General features: G+C 43.0%; 1 protein-coding gene across 1 annotated transcript in view; it reads left to right on the forward strand.

The window, feature by feature from the left end:
- DNER (delta/notch like EGF repeat containing) overlaps positions 1 to 18638 on the forward strand; it is a 399406-nt gene that overhangs the window by 195116 nt on the left and 185652 nt on the right. Inside the window, 2 exon segments of the mRNA XM_073674412.1 lie at positions 557 to 838; positions 17403 to 17497. Of these exon segments, the coding sequence (XP_073530513.1) occupies positions 557 to 838; positions 17403 to 17497 (377 nt within the window).

An 18638-nucleotide genomic window follows, 5' to 3' on the forward strand; every position in this document is an offset into this window, starting at 1 on the left:
TGATGATCCTGCCTATGATAGAGGGGTACAGAGTGTCAGTGTGAATTCTGTAGGGAAGCTTTGGCTGCCATTATATCGGGACTGTGGAGTTCTTGGTGTCACTATGGTATAAGTGAGAGGGGTCTCGCTGTATGTGGTTGGTGACCTTCTATCAGAGTTGAATGTGGCTCTCGAGGTAAAACAGGTTGGGGACTGCTTCTATACAGCTTGCAATCTCTGCTCCCTGCTATAGACATGGCTGTGTCTCTAGATTCGGCCCGTGCCCCTGCGCTCCTCTGAAACCGCAGAGGCCTCTTCTTACAGCATGGAAGTGCGCACAGTTCACAGTGGCCCAGCAATGTCAATCGTCTGAACTGTCAGTCTTTAGGAGCACACCGCCCCCAAAAGCAGAAAACAGGCAGGCAGAGGAGCGGTGCGCTCCTGAAGAATGAAGATGAGCGCACCCATTTAATCCTTGTATTTACTTTATTTCTTTGCCTTTCTTTCCAGTAACATATCATGTAGGAGTTTGCAGATCTTACATTTCTTACTAATATTTGCTTTTATTTCCTTGCAGTTTGTTACAGACCCCTGTGCGGAGAAGCCCTGTATCCATGGAAACTGCAGTGTCCTCGGGAACAGTTACTTGTGTATCTGTAGTGATAGATTCACTGGAGTCACCTGTGATACGCCACCTACAGACCCCACCGACACCTCTGTCACCGAAATGCCACCATTTCAACAGACCACAATAGAGCCTACAACGGAAATGCCTCAGTCTCCAGCTATCATGGCGCTGCCAACGTGGAGGCCAAAGATTGGCCAGAAGGTGACAACCCTTCTGTGGGATGAAGTACAGGTGAGTGACAACTCAGCATTTTTCAAGTTTTTAATGAATTTGACAAATTCCCATATCTATGAATTTAAAGGGGTTGTCCGATCTAAGACTACAAGTCAGCAGTCTCTCTGTGTGACTGCAGACTTGTGATTCCTCACATTGTGCCCCGGGAGTATGTGGTCCTGTGACTGCAAGTATGTGATGATCATTATTCCATCCACATTCTGACTAGTCTTGTATGGTCTGACTCAATACACTTGCATTGAATGAGGCCACTCCTCGCCTTGGCAACAGAGAATCCTTACAGTGCGCAGTGCTCAGGCTGTGAGGATTAACAAGTCTGCAGACACATAAAATTCTTACAGATTTGTAACCTAATACTGGAAATCCCCTTTAATAAGGACAAATTGTTTTCCTTATTAAAGCATACGTATACATACCCCCTCCCACTAGATGGCATCAAGAGAATTGTGTAGTATGCTTCCTCTGTTATTCCTCCTTGAAATAAATGAAGAAAGCAACATCTGGTTCTTACTATTCCCCTTCTCCATAGGAAGTGTTCTTTCATTTACACTTATACACCACTAATTGGACTGTATTAGAGGGGTAAGAAGAATGTGATGGCCCAGATTTCAATTTCTCTATACATTTCCAGTAGGAATAACAGAGGACAAATCACAGTTCTAAGAAGCGATGATCCAAAATTGTTAGTTCATGAGGAATAATTCAGACACAGCAAATGTTACACGGGTTTACTACATCCAAAGTCCAGTGTTGTATCCGGTTTGGTGTGCATGGGTGCCAATACTCCAGCAGACTCTGCGCTCAACAAATGTAGAAAGAGTGGTACATCCAGAAAAATAAAATGACAATATCTTCATTATTGCATAGAAAAATGAATAGACTATGAGTAAGGGCCTTATACTTACTCTGGAAACGCATTAGTCGATCAAGACCGTGTGAACTGTAACTATTCAAGGTTTTTATTCATTTTTGGATGCAATAGGAAGACTTCAACATTTTATTTTTTGGACGTGTCACTCTTTCTACATTCATGAGGAATACAAGCATTGTCTAAAGCAGATGGGCTGACAGGTCCTCTATTCTGTACATGTGTATGGCCAGATCTAGGCAGGAGCCAGTAGATGATCCCCGGACCACTAAATAAATCACCAGCCAGGCTATATATCATTTATGAACTGCAGCCTATCAAGAACCTCGTTATTAAGCCTAATGACAGATCTTTCTTAGGACTAGGCTATGGAAAATATACCTTTCATGTGGAAGGTTCCTTCATCTGAAAGATGAGAAGTAACTAGGACTTGATCATAGACTTTTTAGTTTCTAAGCCGGAGACTACAGACAAACTGAATCTTATTTCCAAGCTTTTTCTTTTGAAAATTGGTTTAATACAATAGTATCCCATGGATAAATTATCCACAGCTAGGGGATTAGTCGGAAAACTGTCCTGTCTCTTTAACACATAAAAGACATAAAAAAATGGCCCTATTGCCTGCAGCGACCCGCAGCACTGTACGTTATTTTTTAACCTCTTAGTGACCAAGCCAGGTGTTTCAGTCACTTTATCTGGCAATAACTCTTGAACGTATCCCAGTGATTCTAAATTCAGGTCGATATGTTTTGCATTTATTTATGTAAGGCTATGTTCACACACGTTGGGTTTTGCAGCGTATGTTGCTGCAGATTTTTATACAAATTTTCAGCCGCTTTTTGCAGTACCAGCAAAGTCTATGAGAAACCAGAATTCTCTGTTCACACATTGCTTTTTTGTTTGCTGCGTATTTTGTGACTTGGTTGCGTATTTGGAAAATAGAGCATGTCACTTCTTTCAGCGTTTTTACAGCAGAAAGCACAGCAAAAAATGCACCAAAACCTAACGCAGCTATTTTCCTGCCAGAGAAAAGTTAGCAGCAGATTTGCAGCATGTGTGTGAACATAGCCTAAACATCAGAAATGTAAGAATTTTACAAAATTCACGGTTTTCAAACTTCAATTTTCAAACTGAATGTTCATCCCTTTAATCCAGACGGTCACACCATACAAAATAATTAATAGATAGCTTTTACCTCATGTCTGCTTTACATCAACCCCATTTTGTTAGGTTGGTAGAAAGTTTAAAAATTTTGCAGCAACTTTTCTTTTTTTTTTTTCAAGGAAATTTACAATTTTTCATTTTTTTCCAGGACATTTACAAAACTTATTTTTTATAGACTTTTTAAGTTTTGAAATGACTTTGGGGGACCTTATATTGGAAAACCTCCAAAAGTGATACCATTATAAAAGCAGCAGCACCCCTCAACATATCCAAAACAGATTTGGGGTAGCTTGTTAACCCTTCAGGTGCTTTTCAGGAGTTAACGCAAAATAACAGGAATCTAAACAGACCGCTATAGCTGGCAGTCCAGTGCTCGGCCCTGAGTCATGGTGCCATGGTGCAATTCAATGGGTTTGAAGAGGAAGCCCCCAAACTCTGGTAACCAAATAGATGCCACAGTCACTATTGACAGCAGCATCTAGGGGGTAAACTGCCATGGTCAGCGCCAACACTGATGCACCAGGGTGTAAGCTATAGTGTAAAGGTGAGAGCTGCTGCATTTTCACCCATTGAGGAATGGTATTCTCTTATATCTCAGGTCAGTAAGTAGGAATATTGGTCATCATTAAAGGATTTTTCCCACAAATAAAAGTACATTTTAATCAATAGATCTTGGAATAATAATAAGTTCCACAATTGGATGTGTTACATTTTCTTTCCTGTGCTGAGATAATCTTATAAATGTGCCCCTGCTGTGTACTGTGTAATGGCTGTGTCTGACCGTGCAAGAACATGGCCTGATCATACCACATCTCCTGGGCAGGGGAGGAAGCAAAAGAAAATACAGACATTACAGCACGGGATCACAGCTGATTCTTTCTGTGAGGTAAAACATTGTTTAAAAACAATCAGCAAATGCTTTACCTCACAGAAAGAATAAATTGCAACCTCATGCTGTAATGTCTGTATCCTCTTTTCCATCCTCCCCTGCCCAGGAGCTGTGGTATGATCAGGCCATGTTCCTGCGCGGTCAGACACAGCCATTACACAGTACACAGCAGCGGCACATTTATAAGATTATCTCAGCACAGGAACATTTTATTTAAACACATCCAGTTGTGGAAATTATTATTCTTCCAAGATCTATTAATTAAAGTGTACTTTGTATGTGGGTAAATCCCTTTAAGGTGTTAAACTGCATGATTATCTTTTTATTAATTTACTGGTAGTCATTTTACCTCCCTATGACAAGATTGCAAGTTTCCAATGAGCTGTTATGGCATCCAGAGGCCTAACGATGGCATCAGGGTATGAGAGTGTGAAAGCTTATTAGTCCCTGCCAGTGGTAGGGTACAATAGGCTGCTGGTCGTTATTCCACTTGTGGAACCACATGTGTTAGTGCTGGTCTTTTAGGTTTTTTTAAATTCAGGATATATACTGTATATATATATCTTTTTATTCAGGAGATAAGAAAAATTCAATGTTCCTCACAGGTAGTCTTGATTTTTTAAAGTGTTTATGAGTGTGCACATATATGTTCATCCATTGTGAGATATTTTATGCATATCGATAAACCGAACATACAACTATAGAACCTATGCTTGTCACAAAAAAAAAACAACAATATTCTTAACTTGACTTCGGTACTAGAGTGTCTAATATACAGTGCCTACAAGTAGTATTCAACCCCCTGCAGATTTAGCTGGTTAACACATGCGGAATTAACTTGGCATTGTGACATTTGTACTGTAGATCAGCCTGGAAGTGGGAAATGCACTGCAGCAAATTTTTTTTTTTTTTTTTTTCTTTTTTTTTTTTTTTTTTAAACGTTAAAAGTTAATTCAGAGTGTCATTTATTATTCAACCCCTCAAACCACAAGAATTCTGTTTGGTCCCCCTAAAGTATTAAGAAGTAGTTCAGGCACCAAGAATAATGAGCTTCACATGTGTGGATTAAAGATCTCTTTTGCCAGCCTTTTCTGACTATTTAAGACCCTCCCCAAACTTGTGAACAGCACTCAGACATGGTCAACATGGGAAAGACAAAGGAGCATTCCAAGGCCATCAGAGGCAAGATCGTGGAGGGTCACAAGGCTGGCAAGGGGTACAAAACCCTTTCCAAGGAGTTGGGCCTACCTGTCTCCACTGTTGGGAGCATCATCCGTAAGTGGAAGGCTTATGGAACTACTGTTAGCCTTCCGCAGCCTGGACAGCCTTTGAAAGTGTCCTCCCGTGCCGAGGCCAGGCTTGTCCGAAGAGTCAAGGCTAACCCAAGGACAACAAGTAAGGAGCTCCGGGAAGATCTCATGGCAGTGGGGACATTGGTTTCAGTCAATACCATAAGTAACGTACTCCACCGCAATGGTCTCCGTTCCAGACGAGCCTGTATGGTACCTTTACTTTCAAAGCGTCATGTCAAGGCTCGTCTACAGTTTGCTCATGATCACTTGGAGGACTCTGAGACAGACTGGTTCAAGGTTCTATGGTCTGATGAGACCAAGATCGAGATCTTTGGTGCCAACCACACACGTAACGTTTGGAGACTGGATGGCACTGCCTACGACCCCAAGAATACCATCCCTGCAGTCAAGCATGGTGGTGGCAGCATCATGCTGTGGGGCTGTTTCTCAGCCAAGGGGCCTGGCCATCTGGTCCGCATCCATGGGAAGATGGAAAGCACGGCCTACCTGGAGATTTTGGCCAAGAACCTCCGCTCCTCCATCAAGGATCTTAAGATGGGTCGTAATTTCATCTTCCAACAAGACAACGACCCAAAGCACACAGCCAAGAAAACCAAGGCCTGGTTCAAGAGGGAAAAAGTCAAGGTGTTGGAGTGGCCTAGTCAGTCTCCTGACCTTAACCCAATTGAAAACTTGTGGAAGGAGCTCAAGAATAAAGTCCACATGAGACACCCAAAGAACCTAGATAACTTGGAGAAGATCTGCATGGAGGAGTGGGCCAAGATAACTCCACAGACCTGTGCCGGCCTGATCAGGTCTTATAAAAGACGATTATTAGCTGTAATTGCAAACAAGGGTTATTCTACAAAATATTAAACATAGGGGTTGTATAATAATTGACCCACACTTTTATGTTTAAAATTTAATAAAATTCACCTGAGCAACATAACTTTTTGGTTTGTAAGATTTATGCTTCTGTTCATAAAACCTACTCTCGTTTGCAGTTTGAAGGCTCTAACTTATTTGCATCTTATCAAACCAGCTAAATCTGCAGGGGGTTGAATACTACTTGTAGGCACTGTAATTCCCTTTGAAACAGGAAGAGTTACCCACTCAGGGGAGAAAAGTATCAGTTCTCTGCCTCTTGTTTACACTGAGCCCAGACTTGGTGTCTTTTCTCCAGCAGATAACCCACTTCAAATACCTGTTTAGAGCAGGGAGTCATTGCTGAACAGGGATTGGAATGAAGTGTCTTTTTGCCCTTCACAAGTTATAATTGTTATAATTAAGCCATACTTCAATGTTCAATATGAAGGTGACATTTCCTCTGTAAAGAGACATTTTAGATATTGGTCCCATTTTACCATTAAGTCTATGACATGCAGAATTATTACTTTTGGAGGGGGCACTCATTAGGCATCATTACATATTAAGGGGGTAATACTGTTTTAAAAAGAAGCCTCTCAATTGGCATTATTTGTTTGAAAGGGATACTTAGGGAGCATTAATATCTTCTAAAGGGGGCAATTATGGGCCTTATTTGTTTTAAGAAGGCACTAATAAGGCATTATCTGTTTTAAAGGGACACTTAAAGACTCCCTATCAGTTCTGACAAGAACACAAAAAGTGAAAGTGAATGAAATTATAATATAATGTTATATATCTTTTCAAGATATGTCATTATCACATCAGATGAATCCCTTCAAGTATTACAGCTTCACTGGTTTTACTTTTTTATTTAACCACAAATAGAGGGCTTTCTGGTGAGATTTTTTGGTATTGGAAATACCAGTTGGGGAAAAGACACTGATTCTATTGAACATCTGAAAGTTAAATGGAACCTTGTTGTCACGCCAGGTGTAGGAAAGACTTAGTGCAACACAGAGGGAAAAGGGAAAGGGAGCCGAGACACCAAGGAAAGGGGGAAGTGGAGACCTCCTAGTCTGATCTGGCGTCACCCTGTCTCAACTACCGTCCCTATATTGCCTCTTCAGCAATCGCCGCACGTGTGCCTCGCCCTGCTAGGGATGGGAGGAGATGAGCACTAGTCAACCTCCACTAAACTCTATAGACAACAAGGGTAGACAAAACAGAGGGAAATGGATTAGCTTTAGATGAACTCCAAATAAGCACAGGGCCTCAAGCTCCAGAGAGGGCGAAGTACTGCTCCTGCTAAGCTTCACAAGTAGAAATTAATATAGCCGGCGACTCCCTCTCAGACACACCAAGTATATATACACCCAGGCCAAAGAGCAAGACAGAGGTAGCCGCTCGGTCCTAAAGACAGCCTCTTATCTAAGAAGCTGTCTGCAATGCCAAACGTAGAGATCTCCTGCAACCCACTGCAGGGCGACAGTCTGTCACCTCTGACACACCCATGACAGTACCCCCCCCCCCCCCTCTACGAGTGGCCTCCGGACACTCAGCACCGGGTTTCTCAGGAAAAGAGGTGTGGAATCTGGGAGCGTTCACCTCTGACGCTGAAACCCACATCCTCTCCTCTGGACCATAGCCTTTCCTGTGCACCAAGTATTGTAGAGAATGACGTTGGAGACGAGAATCTACAATCCTCAAAATCTGGAACTCCAGATTACCATCAACCATTACTGGGGACGGTGGTAGAGGTGATGGCTCAAGAGGTTCCACATACCTTTTGAGTAAGGATCTGTGGAACACATTGCATTGTGGACCTTAAGGGCCTGAGGAAGTTCAAGATGAAACGCTGCTGGGTTAATGATGGCGGTTATTTTATAGGGACCAATAAACCTAGGTCCCAGCTTCCAAGAAGGAACTTTCAATCTTATATTCCTGGTAGACAACCACACAAAGTCATTCACATTCAGGTCCGGACCTGGCAAGCGTTTTCTGTCAGCCATACGTTTATACCTGTCTCCCATGGTCTTTAATTTACACAGAACACCCTGCCATACCGAGGAGAGCGACGAAGAAAACCATTCCTCCTCAGGAACTCCTGAAGCTCCTCCCCCACTGAAGGTACCAAACTGTGGATGATAACTGTATGCACCGAAGAACGGTGACCTGCCAGTGGATTCTTGACGATGATTATTGATGGCAAATTCTGCCAACAGTAAGTAGGATGCCCAATCCGCCTGATTTTCGGAGACGAAACAACTGAGGTTTGTCTCCAAGTTCTGATTGACACGCTGGGTCTGACCATTCGACTGAGGGTGGAAGGCAGAGGAAAAGGACAGCTGCACCCCCAGTCGAGAACAGAATGCCTTCCAGAACTTGGAAACAACCTGGGTCCCCCGATCAGACACCACATCGGAGGGAACCCTGTGAAGCTTCACAATCTCATTTATGAACACTTGAGCAAGTGTCTTGGCATTGGGAAGTGTAGGTAATGCGACGAAGTGAACCATTTTACTAAACCTATCTACTACCACCAAAACCACCGCTTTGCCTGCAGAAACCGGTAGGTCAGTAATAAAATCCATGGACAAGTGTGTCCATAGCCTACTAGGGATAGGTAAAGGAAGAAGAGTACCAGACAGATGGGTATGCGAAACCTTAGAACGTGCGCAAATACTACAAGCAGCTATGTGTTCAATTACATCCCGATGCAACCTCGGCCACCAAAAATGACGAGAGAGGAAGTTCACGGTTGCCTTAGCACCTGGATGCCCAGCAAGCACAGAGTTATGATGTTCCTTGATTACTTTGCGATGCAGATCAGATAGTACAAATAACTTTCCTGAAGGGCAGGAGGCAGGGGTGTCCCCTGAGCCTCTAACACCTCACCCTCCAGCTCAGGATAAAGAGCCGAAATGACTACCCCCTTCTGCAATATTGGGGCAGGGTTCTCATGGTCACCACCACCAGGGAAGCTCCAGGACAAAGCATCAGCCTTCACATTTTTGACCCCTGAACGAAAAGTGACAACAAAATTGCACCTTGTAAAAAACAGGGACCATCTTGCTTGCCTAGGGTTGAGACATTTGGCTGACTGGAGATATGACAGGTTCTTATAGTCAGTAATAACAGTAATAGGATGGACAGCCCCCTCCAACCAATGTCGCCATTCCTCGAACGCCAATTTTATCGCCAAAGTTCACTATTATCCACGTCATAATTTCTCTCAGCTGAAGACAATTTTTTAGAAAAGAAAGTGCATGGACGCCATTTACCAGGGGACGAACCTTGAGACAACACATCCCCAACCCCGACATCCGAAGCATCGACCTCCACAATAAAGGGTTGAGAAACATCGGGTTGACTGAGTATAAGTGCAGTGGCAAAATGATTCTTTAAGGAAGAAAAATCCTGGAGGGAAGCATCCGACCATTTGGAAAAATCAGACCCCAAATCATTTGGAAAAATCAGACCCCTTCTTAGTCATGTCAGTAAGGGGTTTCAAAGAGTAATTTTGGATGAATTTCCTGTAAAAATTAGTAAAGCCCAGAAAACGTTGTAGAGCCTTCAGGTTCTCGGGACGTTCCCAGTCATGAACTGCACCGATCTTCTCCGGATCCATCCGAAAACCTGAATATGACAACAAGTACCACAAAAACTGCACCTCTTGAACAGCGAAAACACATTTTTCTAGTTTGGCATAAAGTTTGTTATCCCTTAATATCTGAAGCACCTGCTTAATATGACCCTGATGAGTCTCAAAATCAGGTGAATAAACCAAAATATCATCCAGATAGACCACCACAAACCTCGCCAGCAAATGGTGGAAAATATAATTTATGAAATGCTGAAATACCACATGTGCATTGGTCAAACCAAAAGGCATACCTAGACTCTCGAAATGTCCTTCCGGGGTATTGAACGCTGTCTTCCATTCGTCCCCTTCTCTGATTCTAACCAGATTGTAGGCTCCCCTTAAAACCAACTTGGAGAATACCTTAGCTCCCACAACCTGGCTGAACAAATCAGGAATCAGAGGAAGAGGGTATGGATCACGGATGGTAATTTGATTTAATTCCCGGAAATCTAAACAGGGACATAGACCGCCATCTTTTTTTCTTCACAAAGAAGAACTCTGCCACCACGGGCGACGATGAGGGTCTGATATGTCCCTTCTCCAGACTTTCCGCAATGAAATCCTTCATGGCTTCTCTCAGGGCCAGAAGATTATACAGATCGCCCTGTAATAGAGACATCACAATACCAACCCGTTGCTCCTCATTACCAGAGGAGTAGGGACGAAGTTTAAAATACAATTTGCATGCCTCCTTAAATACAAAAAACTTGTTCCTACCTCCTGAAAAGCTGTCCGGGAGGGCAACTTTGGGTTCAGGCTGGACAGGCCTACCTGCAGAGACCCCCCATATTGGCAACCTGTAGCCGCTGAATCTGCTGCTGTACCTCACCATGGAGGTCACTCACCTCCAGAGACAGCCTGTGCAACCGCTCTGCAACTGAACCCATACTAAATGGAGGAAGGAAAAAAAAGGTGTACGGCCAAAAACACACAAATTAAAAAAAAACAAAATGTCAGTTCCCTTTTTTTTTTTTTTCCTTTTCAAAACGTGCTCGGCCGGCTATAATGTCATGCAAAGTGTAGGAAAAACTTAGTGCCACACAGAGGGAAGAGGGAAAGGGAGCACAGACACTAGTGAAAGGGGGGAGTGGAGACCTCCTAGTCTGGTCTAGTGTGACCCTGTCTCAAATACCGTTCCTATATTGCCTCTTCAGCATGCATCGCCCTGCTCTCTCTGGCGTATGGCTACGGCTAGGGATGGGAGGAGATGAGCACTAGTCAACCTCCAATAAACTCTATAGACAACAAGACTAGACAAAACAGGGGGAAATGGCTTAGCTTTAGATGAACTCCAAATAAGCACACAGCCTCAAGCTCCAGAGAGGACGAAGTACTGCTCCTGCAAAGCTTCACAAGTAGAAATGAATATAGCCGTCGACTCCCTCTCAGACACACCAGGTATATATACACCCAGGCCAGAGAGCTAATTAACAAGAGAGAGGTAGCCGCTTGGTCCTAAAGACGGCCTCTTATCTAAGAAGCTGTCTGCAATGCCAAACGTAGAGATCTCCTGCATCCCACTGCAGGGCAACTGTCTGTCACCTCTGACACACCCGTGACAGTTGTGCTCAAAAATTTGCCAAAAGCAAAATATAAACATGGTGAATTCATCAGTGTATTCGAATGGGCGGTGAATTTGTTAGAACTCTCCTGTTTGTTTTTTCCATCTTGTGTTTTGCGGTCACGTGACCATCTGCCTTTATATTCCAGCTCCGCCAGGTGCTTCTGTGCCTTTCTCTGTCAGTTCGCTTGGTCCCTCTGGGACCTCTAGTACTTTTTTGTCAGTTTGTCTTTGTGTGTTCTGCAACTACTCTTCTGTTTAGGAGGTGTCCCATTTTTGTCCCAGTCCTTAGTTCTTTTAGGGACCCCTCCCCTTATGCTATAGGTCTTCATTCAGACTAGCCGAGGACTAAGGCGGGTCTGTTCGCTAGGAACAGGCAGCCCGCTACATCGTAGGGATTCAGCTTAGTCTTACTGTAGGGCCAGCTTTCCCCTATCTTTCCTTAGTTCATGTTGCAGATCATAACAGTAAGTCCAGCCCAAAAAACAAGATTATCTCTGGAGGTGGCCAAGCTTCAGCAACACATGAGTAGCTGTTCTGGAGCGCATTTTGTCGAACCCAAGGTAGGACTGCCTGATGTTTTTTATGGTAAACAGCAAGATTTTTTTTTCCTTTAAAAATGCTTGTTTGTTATATTTTCGTTTGAGACCAAGGTCCTCTGGGAATGAATCACAGTGCATTGGTTTTGTTATGTCACCTTTGCGCAATGAACCACAGGAGTGGGCCTTTTCTCTCCAACCTAATGATCCGTGTTTAAGGTCTGTTGAAGAATTTTTTTGCTGCTGTGGGGCTGTTATATGACGATCCTGATCGAATCTCTTCTGCTGAGGCAGAACTCAGGCGTTTGATTCAGGGGTCAGGTGATGTTGAAAATTATTGCACACACTTCAGGAGATGGGCCTCAGAAGTTAAATGGAATGATCCTACTCTGAAATGTTTATTTCTTGCTTGTCTGAGTGAAAAGGTTAAGGATCTGCTAATTGCAATCCCTGCACCTGAGACTCTGCAGGATGCCATGCAATTAGCTGTTTGTGTGGACAGGAGACTGAGGTCCAGGGTGAATGAGGTAAAAACTCCTGTAATGTCAGGTCCTAGTCCCCAGAAAATCTGCTCTGACGCGGAGAACCGATGGAGGTTGGGGCGATGTCACTCCGCTCTCAGGAAAGAGACCGGAGGTTCGCCCAAGGATTGTGTCTTTATTGTGGTAAAGCTGACCATTTGGTTAAGTATTGTGAGCTTCATTTAAGTAAAGAAGAAAAAAAAAGGTCAGTTACGCCCGTATAGCTTGTTTACGCTCTGCAGGAGTATTTCTTTCTGGGAGTACTACTTTTCAGGAAAATTTGATTGAATTTCAGGTATTTGTGGATTGTCGTTCAACACTTAATGTGATTGATAAAGGGTTTTTGGAAAACCTTAAATTGAAATCCAAATCTTTGTCATCACCTATTTCTGTGATTGCAATTGATAACACTCCCTTGAAATGTATTACTCACAAGGTTGCTGCATTTCCCCTCACTATCAATGGAGTTCACCAAGAAATTTTGGACTTGGTTGTATTAGATAATTTACCCTCTCTGGTCATTTTAAGTTTGCCTTGGTTAAAACTGCACAATCCTTTGCTGGACTGGTCTACTAATGTGATTAAGTCTTGGAGTTCAAAGTGCTATGATAAATGTTGTAATGGTCGCATTGCGGCTGTGGAAAAAAGGGAATTACCTGTACCTATTCAAGGGTTTTGGAGGTTTTTTTCAGAGGAGGAGTCGCAAGTTTTACCTCCTCATAGGGATTATGATTGCGCCATTGAGTTTATTCCTGGAGCTACTCTTCCCAAGAGTCACTTGTTTAATCTGACTATTACTGAAAGAAAGGCCTTGGAGGAGTACATAGAGACTAGCCTGGCTGCTGGTCACATTAGACCTTCTAAGTCGCCTGTGGCAGTTGGATTTTTCTTTGTTAAAAAAAAGGACGGGGGTTTACGTCCATGTCTGGATTTTTGTGAAATTAATAAGATTACCGTACACAATTCCTACCCATTGCCGTTAATTCCTGACTTGTGTAACCAGTTGGTGGGGGCCAAGTGGTTCTCTTAAATTGATCTCCGGGGGGCATACAATTTGTTACGAGTGAAGGAGGGTGATGAATGGAAAACTGCTTTTAACACTCTGGTAGGTCATTTTGAGAATCTGGTGATGCCTTTCGGTCTTACCAATGCACCTGCATTTTTTCAGAACCTTATTAATGACATCCTGAGACCTTTGATTGGTAAGAATGTGGTTGTGTATTTGGATGACATTTTGATTTATTCACCAGATTTAGAGTCCCATTGGCAGAGTTTACGTGAAGTTTTTCAGTTAATGAGTGATAATTCACTCTTTGCTAAGCTGGAGAAATGTGAGTTCCCTGTGCAGAAAATTCTTTTTTTGGGCTACATTGTCTCCAGGGCTTTGAGATGGACCCGGTGAAGGTTCAGGCTGTGCAGGAATGGCCTAGGCCTATTGCTTTGAAATCTATACAGAGATTTTTGGGTTTTGCCAATTATTACAGGAAATTCATTAAGAATTTTTCTATAATTGTTAAGCCTCTGACCGATCTCACCAGGAAAGGTGTGAATACGGTCCAGTGGACTACTGAGGCCATTGAAGCATTTGAGTGTCTCAAAGAGAGGTTCAGTTCTGACCCTATCCTTATGCAGCCTGATGAGACCAAGCCTTTTTTGGTCCAGGTCGATGCTTCATCGGTGGGGGTCGGAGCAGTTTTGTCTCAGGAGAACAAGGATGGAGTACATCCTTGTGCCTTCTTTTCGAAAAAATCTTAGGAAACCGAACTGAATTATGATGTTGGAAATCGGGAGTTGCTGGCTATTAAACTCGCGTGTGAACATTGGCATCATTTTTTGGAAGGCGCTAGATTTCCTATTCAGGTTTTCACAGATCATAAGAATTTAATCTATCTGGATGCTGCCAAGCGCTTGAATGCCCGTCAAGCTAGGTGGGCACTTTTTTTTTCTCGGTTTCATTTTTCTGTTACCTGTATCCCTGGTACTAAGAATGTTAAAGCCGATGCTTTATCTCGCAGCTTCTCTCCTACAGTTGGTGCCGAGGAGGAGAGCATTTTACCGAAAGGAGTTGTGGTGGCGGCATTGGACTCCGTTTTGGAGAATGGGATTCTGAAAGCTCAAGATGATGCTCCATCTAACACTCCCCATTGGAGGTTGTTCGTGCCTAGAGCCTTTAGAAGAGATTTGTTTGTGGAGTGTCATGAGTCTCGGTTGGCAGGTCATCCAGGAATTTCGGAGACTAAGAGACTTATCAGTCGCAGTTTTTGGTGGCCTGGATGGCAGAAGGAAGTCATCAAGTGGGTGCGTCAATGTACTGTGTGTGCTAGGTCAAAGGCTTCACATACTCCTGCTGCGGGGTTGCTTTGCCCTCTGGAGGTTCCTAGTGCGCCTTGGATGCATCTCACAATGGATTTTATTACTGACCTTAATGTGTCCGAGGGTTTTACTGTCATCTGGGTGGTCGTGGACCGTTTTAATAAGATGTGTCATTTGGTTCCATTCATTAAGTTGCCCTGCGCCAAGACACTTGCTAAGGCGTTTGTTAAGGAGATTGTCAAGCTCCATGGCGTTCCCACGGATATTGTTTCTGATAGAGGACCTCAGTTTGTGGCTCGCTTTTGGCGTGCTTTTTGTGACAGGTTGGGAGTCCGTTTGCCATTTTCGCCTGGTTATCATCCTGAGTCTAATGGACAGACTGAAAGAAAGAACCAGGATGTTGAACAGTTTTTGCGTTGTTTTGTGGCGCACAATCAAGAGGTGTGGTCTGAGTTTCTGCCTCTCGCAGAATTTGCTCTTAACAATCATACATCCTCCTCTGCTGGGTGTTCTCCTTTTTTTGTTGTACTGGGAGACATCCGTCTTTTGGTTCGTTCTCCACATTGGGGTCGGCGGTGCCAGAGGAGGAGAATTTTTCCGGTGATTTGGAGAGAGTTTGGACTAATGTACGTTGCAACCTTCAAGAGGCTAACAAGAAGTCCAAGAAGTATTTTGACAGGAAACTTAAGGAGGTTTTGTTTACTGTGGGTGACATGGTTTGGTTGTCCTCAAAGAACCTGCCGTTGAGGATTCCCTCTAAAAAACTGGGTCCTAAGTTTGTGGGTCCATCTAAAGTGCTTCAGGTTGTTAACCCATCTGCTGTTAGGTTGGATGTCCCTACTTCCTGGAAGATTAATCCTGTGTTTCATGTTTCCTTGTTGAAAAAGGCTGATGTATCAGATAGGGACGCCACTGTCACAGTTCCTCCTGTGGTGGAAGATGGCGAATATAAAATTTCTCGTATCTTGAATTCTAGATGGCATAGAGGGAGATTACATTATCTTGTCTCCTGGAAGGGTTTCGGTCCCGAAGACAACTCCTGGGTAAGGACGGATGATGTCTCTACTCTTAGGCTTGTTAATGCTTTCCACAAGAGGCTTCCGGATAGGCCTGGACCTGGAGGATCAAGAGGATCCTCATAAAAGAGGGGGTACTGTTAGAACCCTCATGCTTGTTTTTTCCATCTTGTGTTTTGCGTTCACGTTATCATTTGCCTTTATATTCCAGCTCCGCCCTTTTGGCTGTGCTGGACTTCAGTGTTTGACTGTTTCTCTAGCCTGGTGCTTCTGTGCCTTTCTCTGTCAGTCCGCTTGGTCCTTCTGGGACCTCTAGTACCTTTTTGTCAGTTTGTCTTTTTGTGTTCTGCAACAACTTCTCTGTTTAGGAGGTGTCCCATTTTTGTCCCAGTCCTTAGTTCTTTTAGGGACCCCTCCCATTATGCTATAGGTTTTCATTCAGACTAGCCGAGGACTAAGGCGGGTCTGTTCGCTAGGAACAGTCAGCCCGCTACATCGTAGGGATTTAGCTTAGTCTTACTGTAGTGACAGCTTTCCCCTTTCTTTCCTTAGTACTTGTTGCAGATCATAACATCATCTACTATTGGAGGACACTGCTGCTTCTAAAATGTTCAAATAATAGAGAATAACCTAGCTTGTAAAGGGTTAAAGGGGTTGCACACTACCTGGCAAAATCCATTCTCAGTTACTAAATTCCCTCATGTAAAATTAAAACAGCCTGTACTCTCCTACAGTGCTGACGCCATTCCAGTTATATTGAGAAGTGAGATGTTAGCTTTCACTTCTTCGTGATGTTAGTTTCTTCCTAAGGAAATGAGAATAAAGTAGCTGCTGATTGGCTGCAGGGCTCCTATGTCATAACAACTTCACGGGAGACCCGACACCAACATCGCTAGATGGCGCCGGCATGGGAGGTGAGTACAGGGTGGTTTTACTTTAAGTGGAGGAATATAGGTAGTATTTGAGAAGGGGTTATCTGAGTAGTGGATGACAATTTTAATCTGAAGCTCAAAGTACGTACACACTAAGCCCTCAGCAGCCAAAGTGATGAGAAGACTGACATTATTTACCTATGTTGCTTCTTTTTCTAGGCTCATTTTCTTAATGCTTAGTATTACCCAGGAATCCATACTTGATGTAGTTATTTAGATTGCAATGTAAGATGAAGTAAGACAGAACGACATATCATCGCTGTGTTTGCATGCTGCACACTCGCCAGTCTAACCAGTCTTTGTTGCATCTCCTAATTCAGAAGCAGGAAGTTTGACAAAACGGTCAAATTAGTAAAACAGTGAAGAGCCCAATTTCACCCGACTTTAGTCCCCCTCTCTTAAACAACGAGATGTTTAATTACCAAATTAGAGAAGAGTTTTTGTACTATTATTGAGAAGTGTTTTCGATTCTGGCCTCTTTTTATTACCCAGCAGGTAATAGGTCTCCTTTCTACATTCGTTATTATTGACCCCTCCATCCCTACATTTTTTGAGCTAGAAACAATTCACTTGGAATATCTTTCCAGACGTTTTGGCTTCCTAGACTTCCTGTAGGTCCATGTCCCACTTGATGGTGATTTTGTTATATACTATATTCTTTCCTAGAAGCAATGTTTATAGGGGTTAATAGATTCTTAACGCAGCAAACTATGGAGCATGCTGTTTTTTTCCTTTCATACTGTTCATATTACTGCTTGCATAATTATGTTTCAGTCCATAGTAATCTTTGGGTGCCTTATAACAGATCTGTAGAACACAGACCTATATTATTGCTTTGTGCATATTATGACTAGCATAGGTCCCAGTGGATTTCCAATGCATGAAATATTGCCAATTAGTCTCTTTTATATTCTAATTTATATTCTACATTTTTTCTAATTTTCTTTTAAATGTAGGTCTTTCCAGATGTTGCTTGTGGAAATGCGAGTTCTAACACTTCCTCGGGAGGACGGCTGGTGACTTTTGAAGTTCCAGAGAACACAACTGTAAAGTAAGAAGTTTGCTATGTGTTACATACTTAGGATGTGTTTTGGGTAACATAATCCTCCCCTTCCCAGTGAGTCTGAATTCAGACGTTTGTGAAACATGATCCTTGTATGAATCATGATGTATGGAGTGGCCGTGGGATTCTCGACCTGAACTCAACAGACTCATAGCCATATACGTGGCTGTTCAGTTCAGGTCAGGAGACCTGCAGTCAGCCCGTACATTATGGTCTGTACACAGATCATGTTTCATGGAGGTCTGATTTTGGCCTCTGGCCATTATCTCTCATTTGTCCACGTCTTAGTGCTCTATCTGTATATATTATGCTCGACTCCCTTTTATTGCCAACTATCCCAAAACTCTGCCTAAAATGCTGCCTAAAAGAAAATATTCTCCTATGTGCCTCTTTATAATTTGGTATTTATTAATCCATGGCCAGCATGTTTTAGACCAGGAGAAGTTGCACAGATTCATATATAGGTTCATGAGAAAAGGGATGGGTGAAACCTCTCCTAAAGCACATGCACAAAAACTCTGCTTAAAGCGAACCTGTCATCAGGATTTTGCTAAGTAAACTGCATACACTGTCAGGTTGGCGCTGTTACACTGATTAAAATGTTATCTGGGTTGAAGAAATTCATCTTGTGGTTGTTGTATTAATCTGTGTTTGCAGTTTTGAGTTAATGAGATACTTGTGCTCCGGGGCGTGCCTGTGGGCCGGTCTTTTTTTGGTCCTCTGGTCTCATCGTCATCATTCTGGGCTTAAATGACAGGTCACTGAACCTTCAGTTACCTGCTTCCTATTTTAAATACTGCGCATGTGCATTTAATATTGTGGTCTTCAAAAAAATAAATAAATTTGGCTCCAACAAAATGGCGGAGGTGAATGCGCATTAGCATCTATCTGTAAGCGATGCTCTCAATCTGTGCAAGCGTTGCCAAGGGACCAGTGGGCGGCGCTTGCGCAGATTGAGAGCATCTCTTGCCGATAGATGCAGCTGCACATGCATCGCCACCGCCATTTTGTTGGAGCCAATTTTTTTTAAGTCCACAATATTAAATGAGCAGGTGCAGTATTTAAAATAGAAAGCAGGTCACTGAAAGTTCAGTGACCTGTTATTTAAGCCCAGAATGATGACGATGTG

This window comes from Phyllobates terribilis, unplaced genomic scaffold (assembly GCF_046119375.1).
Source record: "Phyllobates terribilis strain yellow unplaced genomic scaffold, ASM4611937v1 Scaffold_3__8_contigs__length_932513732, whole genome shotgun sequence".
Taxonomy (NCBI): Eukaryota; Metazoa; Chordata; class Amphibia; order Anura; family Dendrobatidae; genus Phyllobates; species Phyllobates terribilis.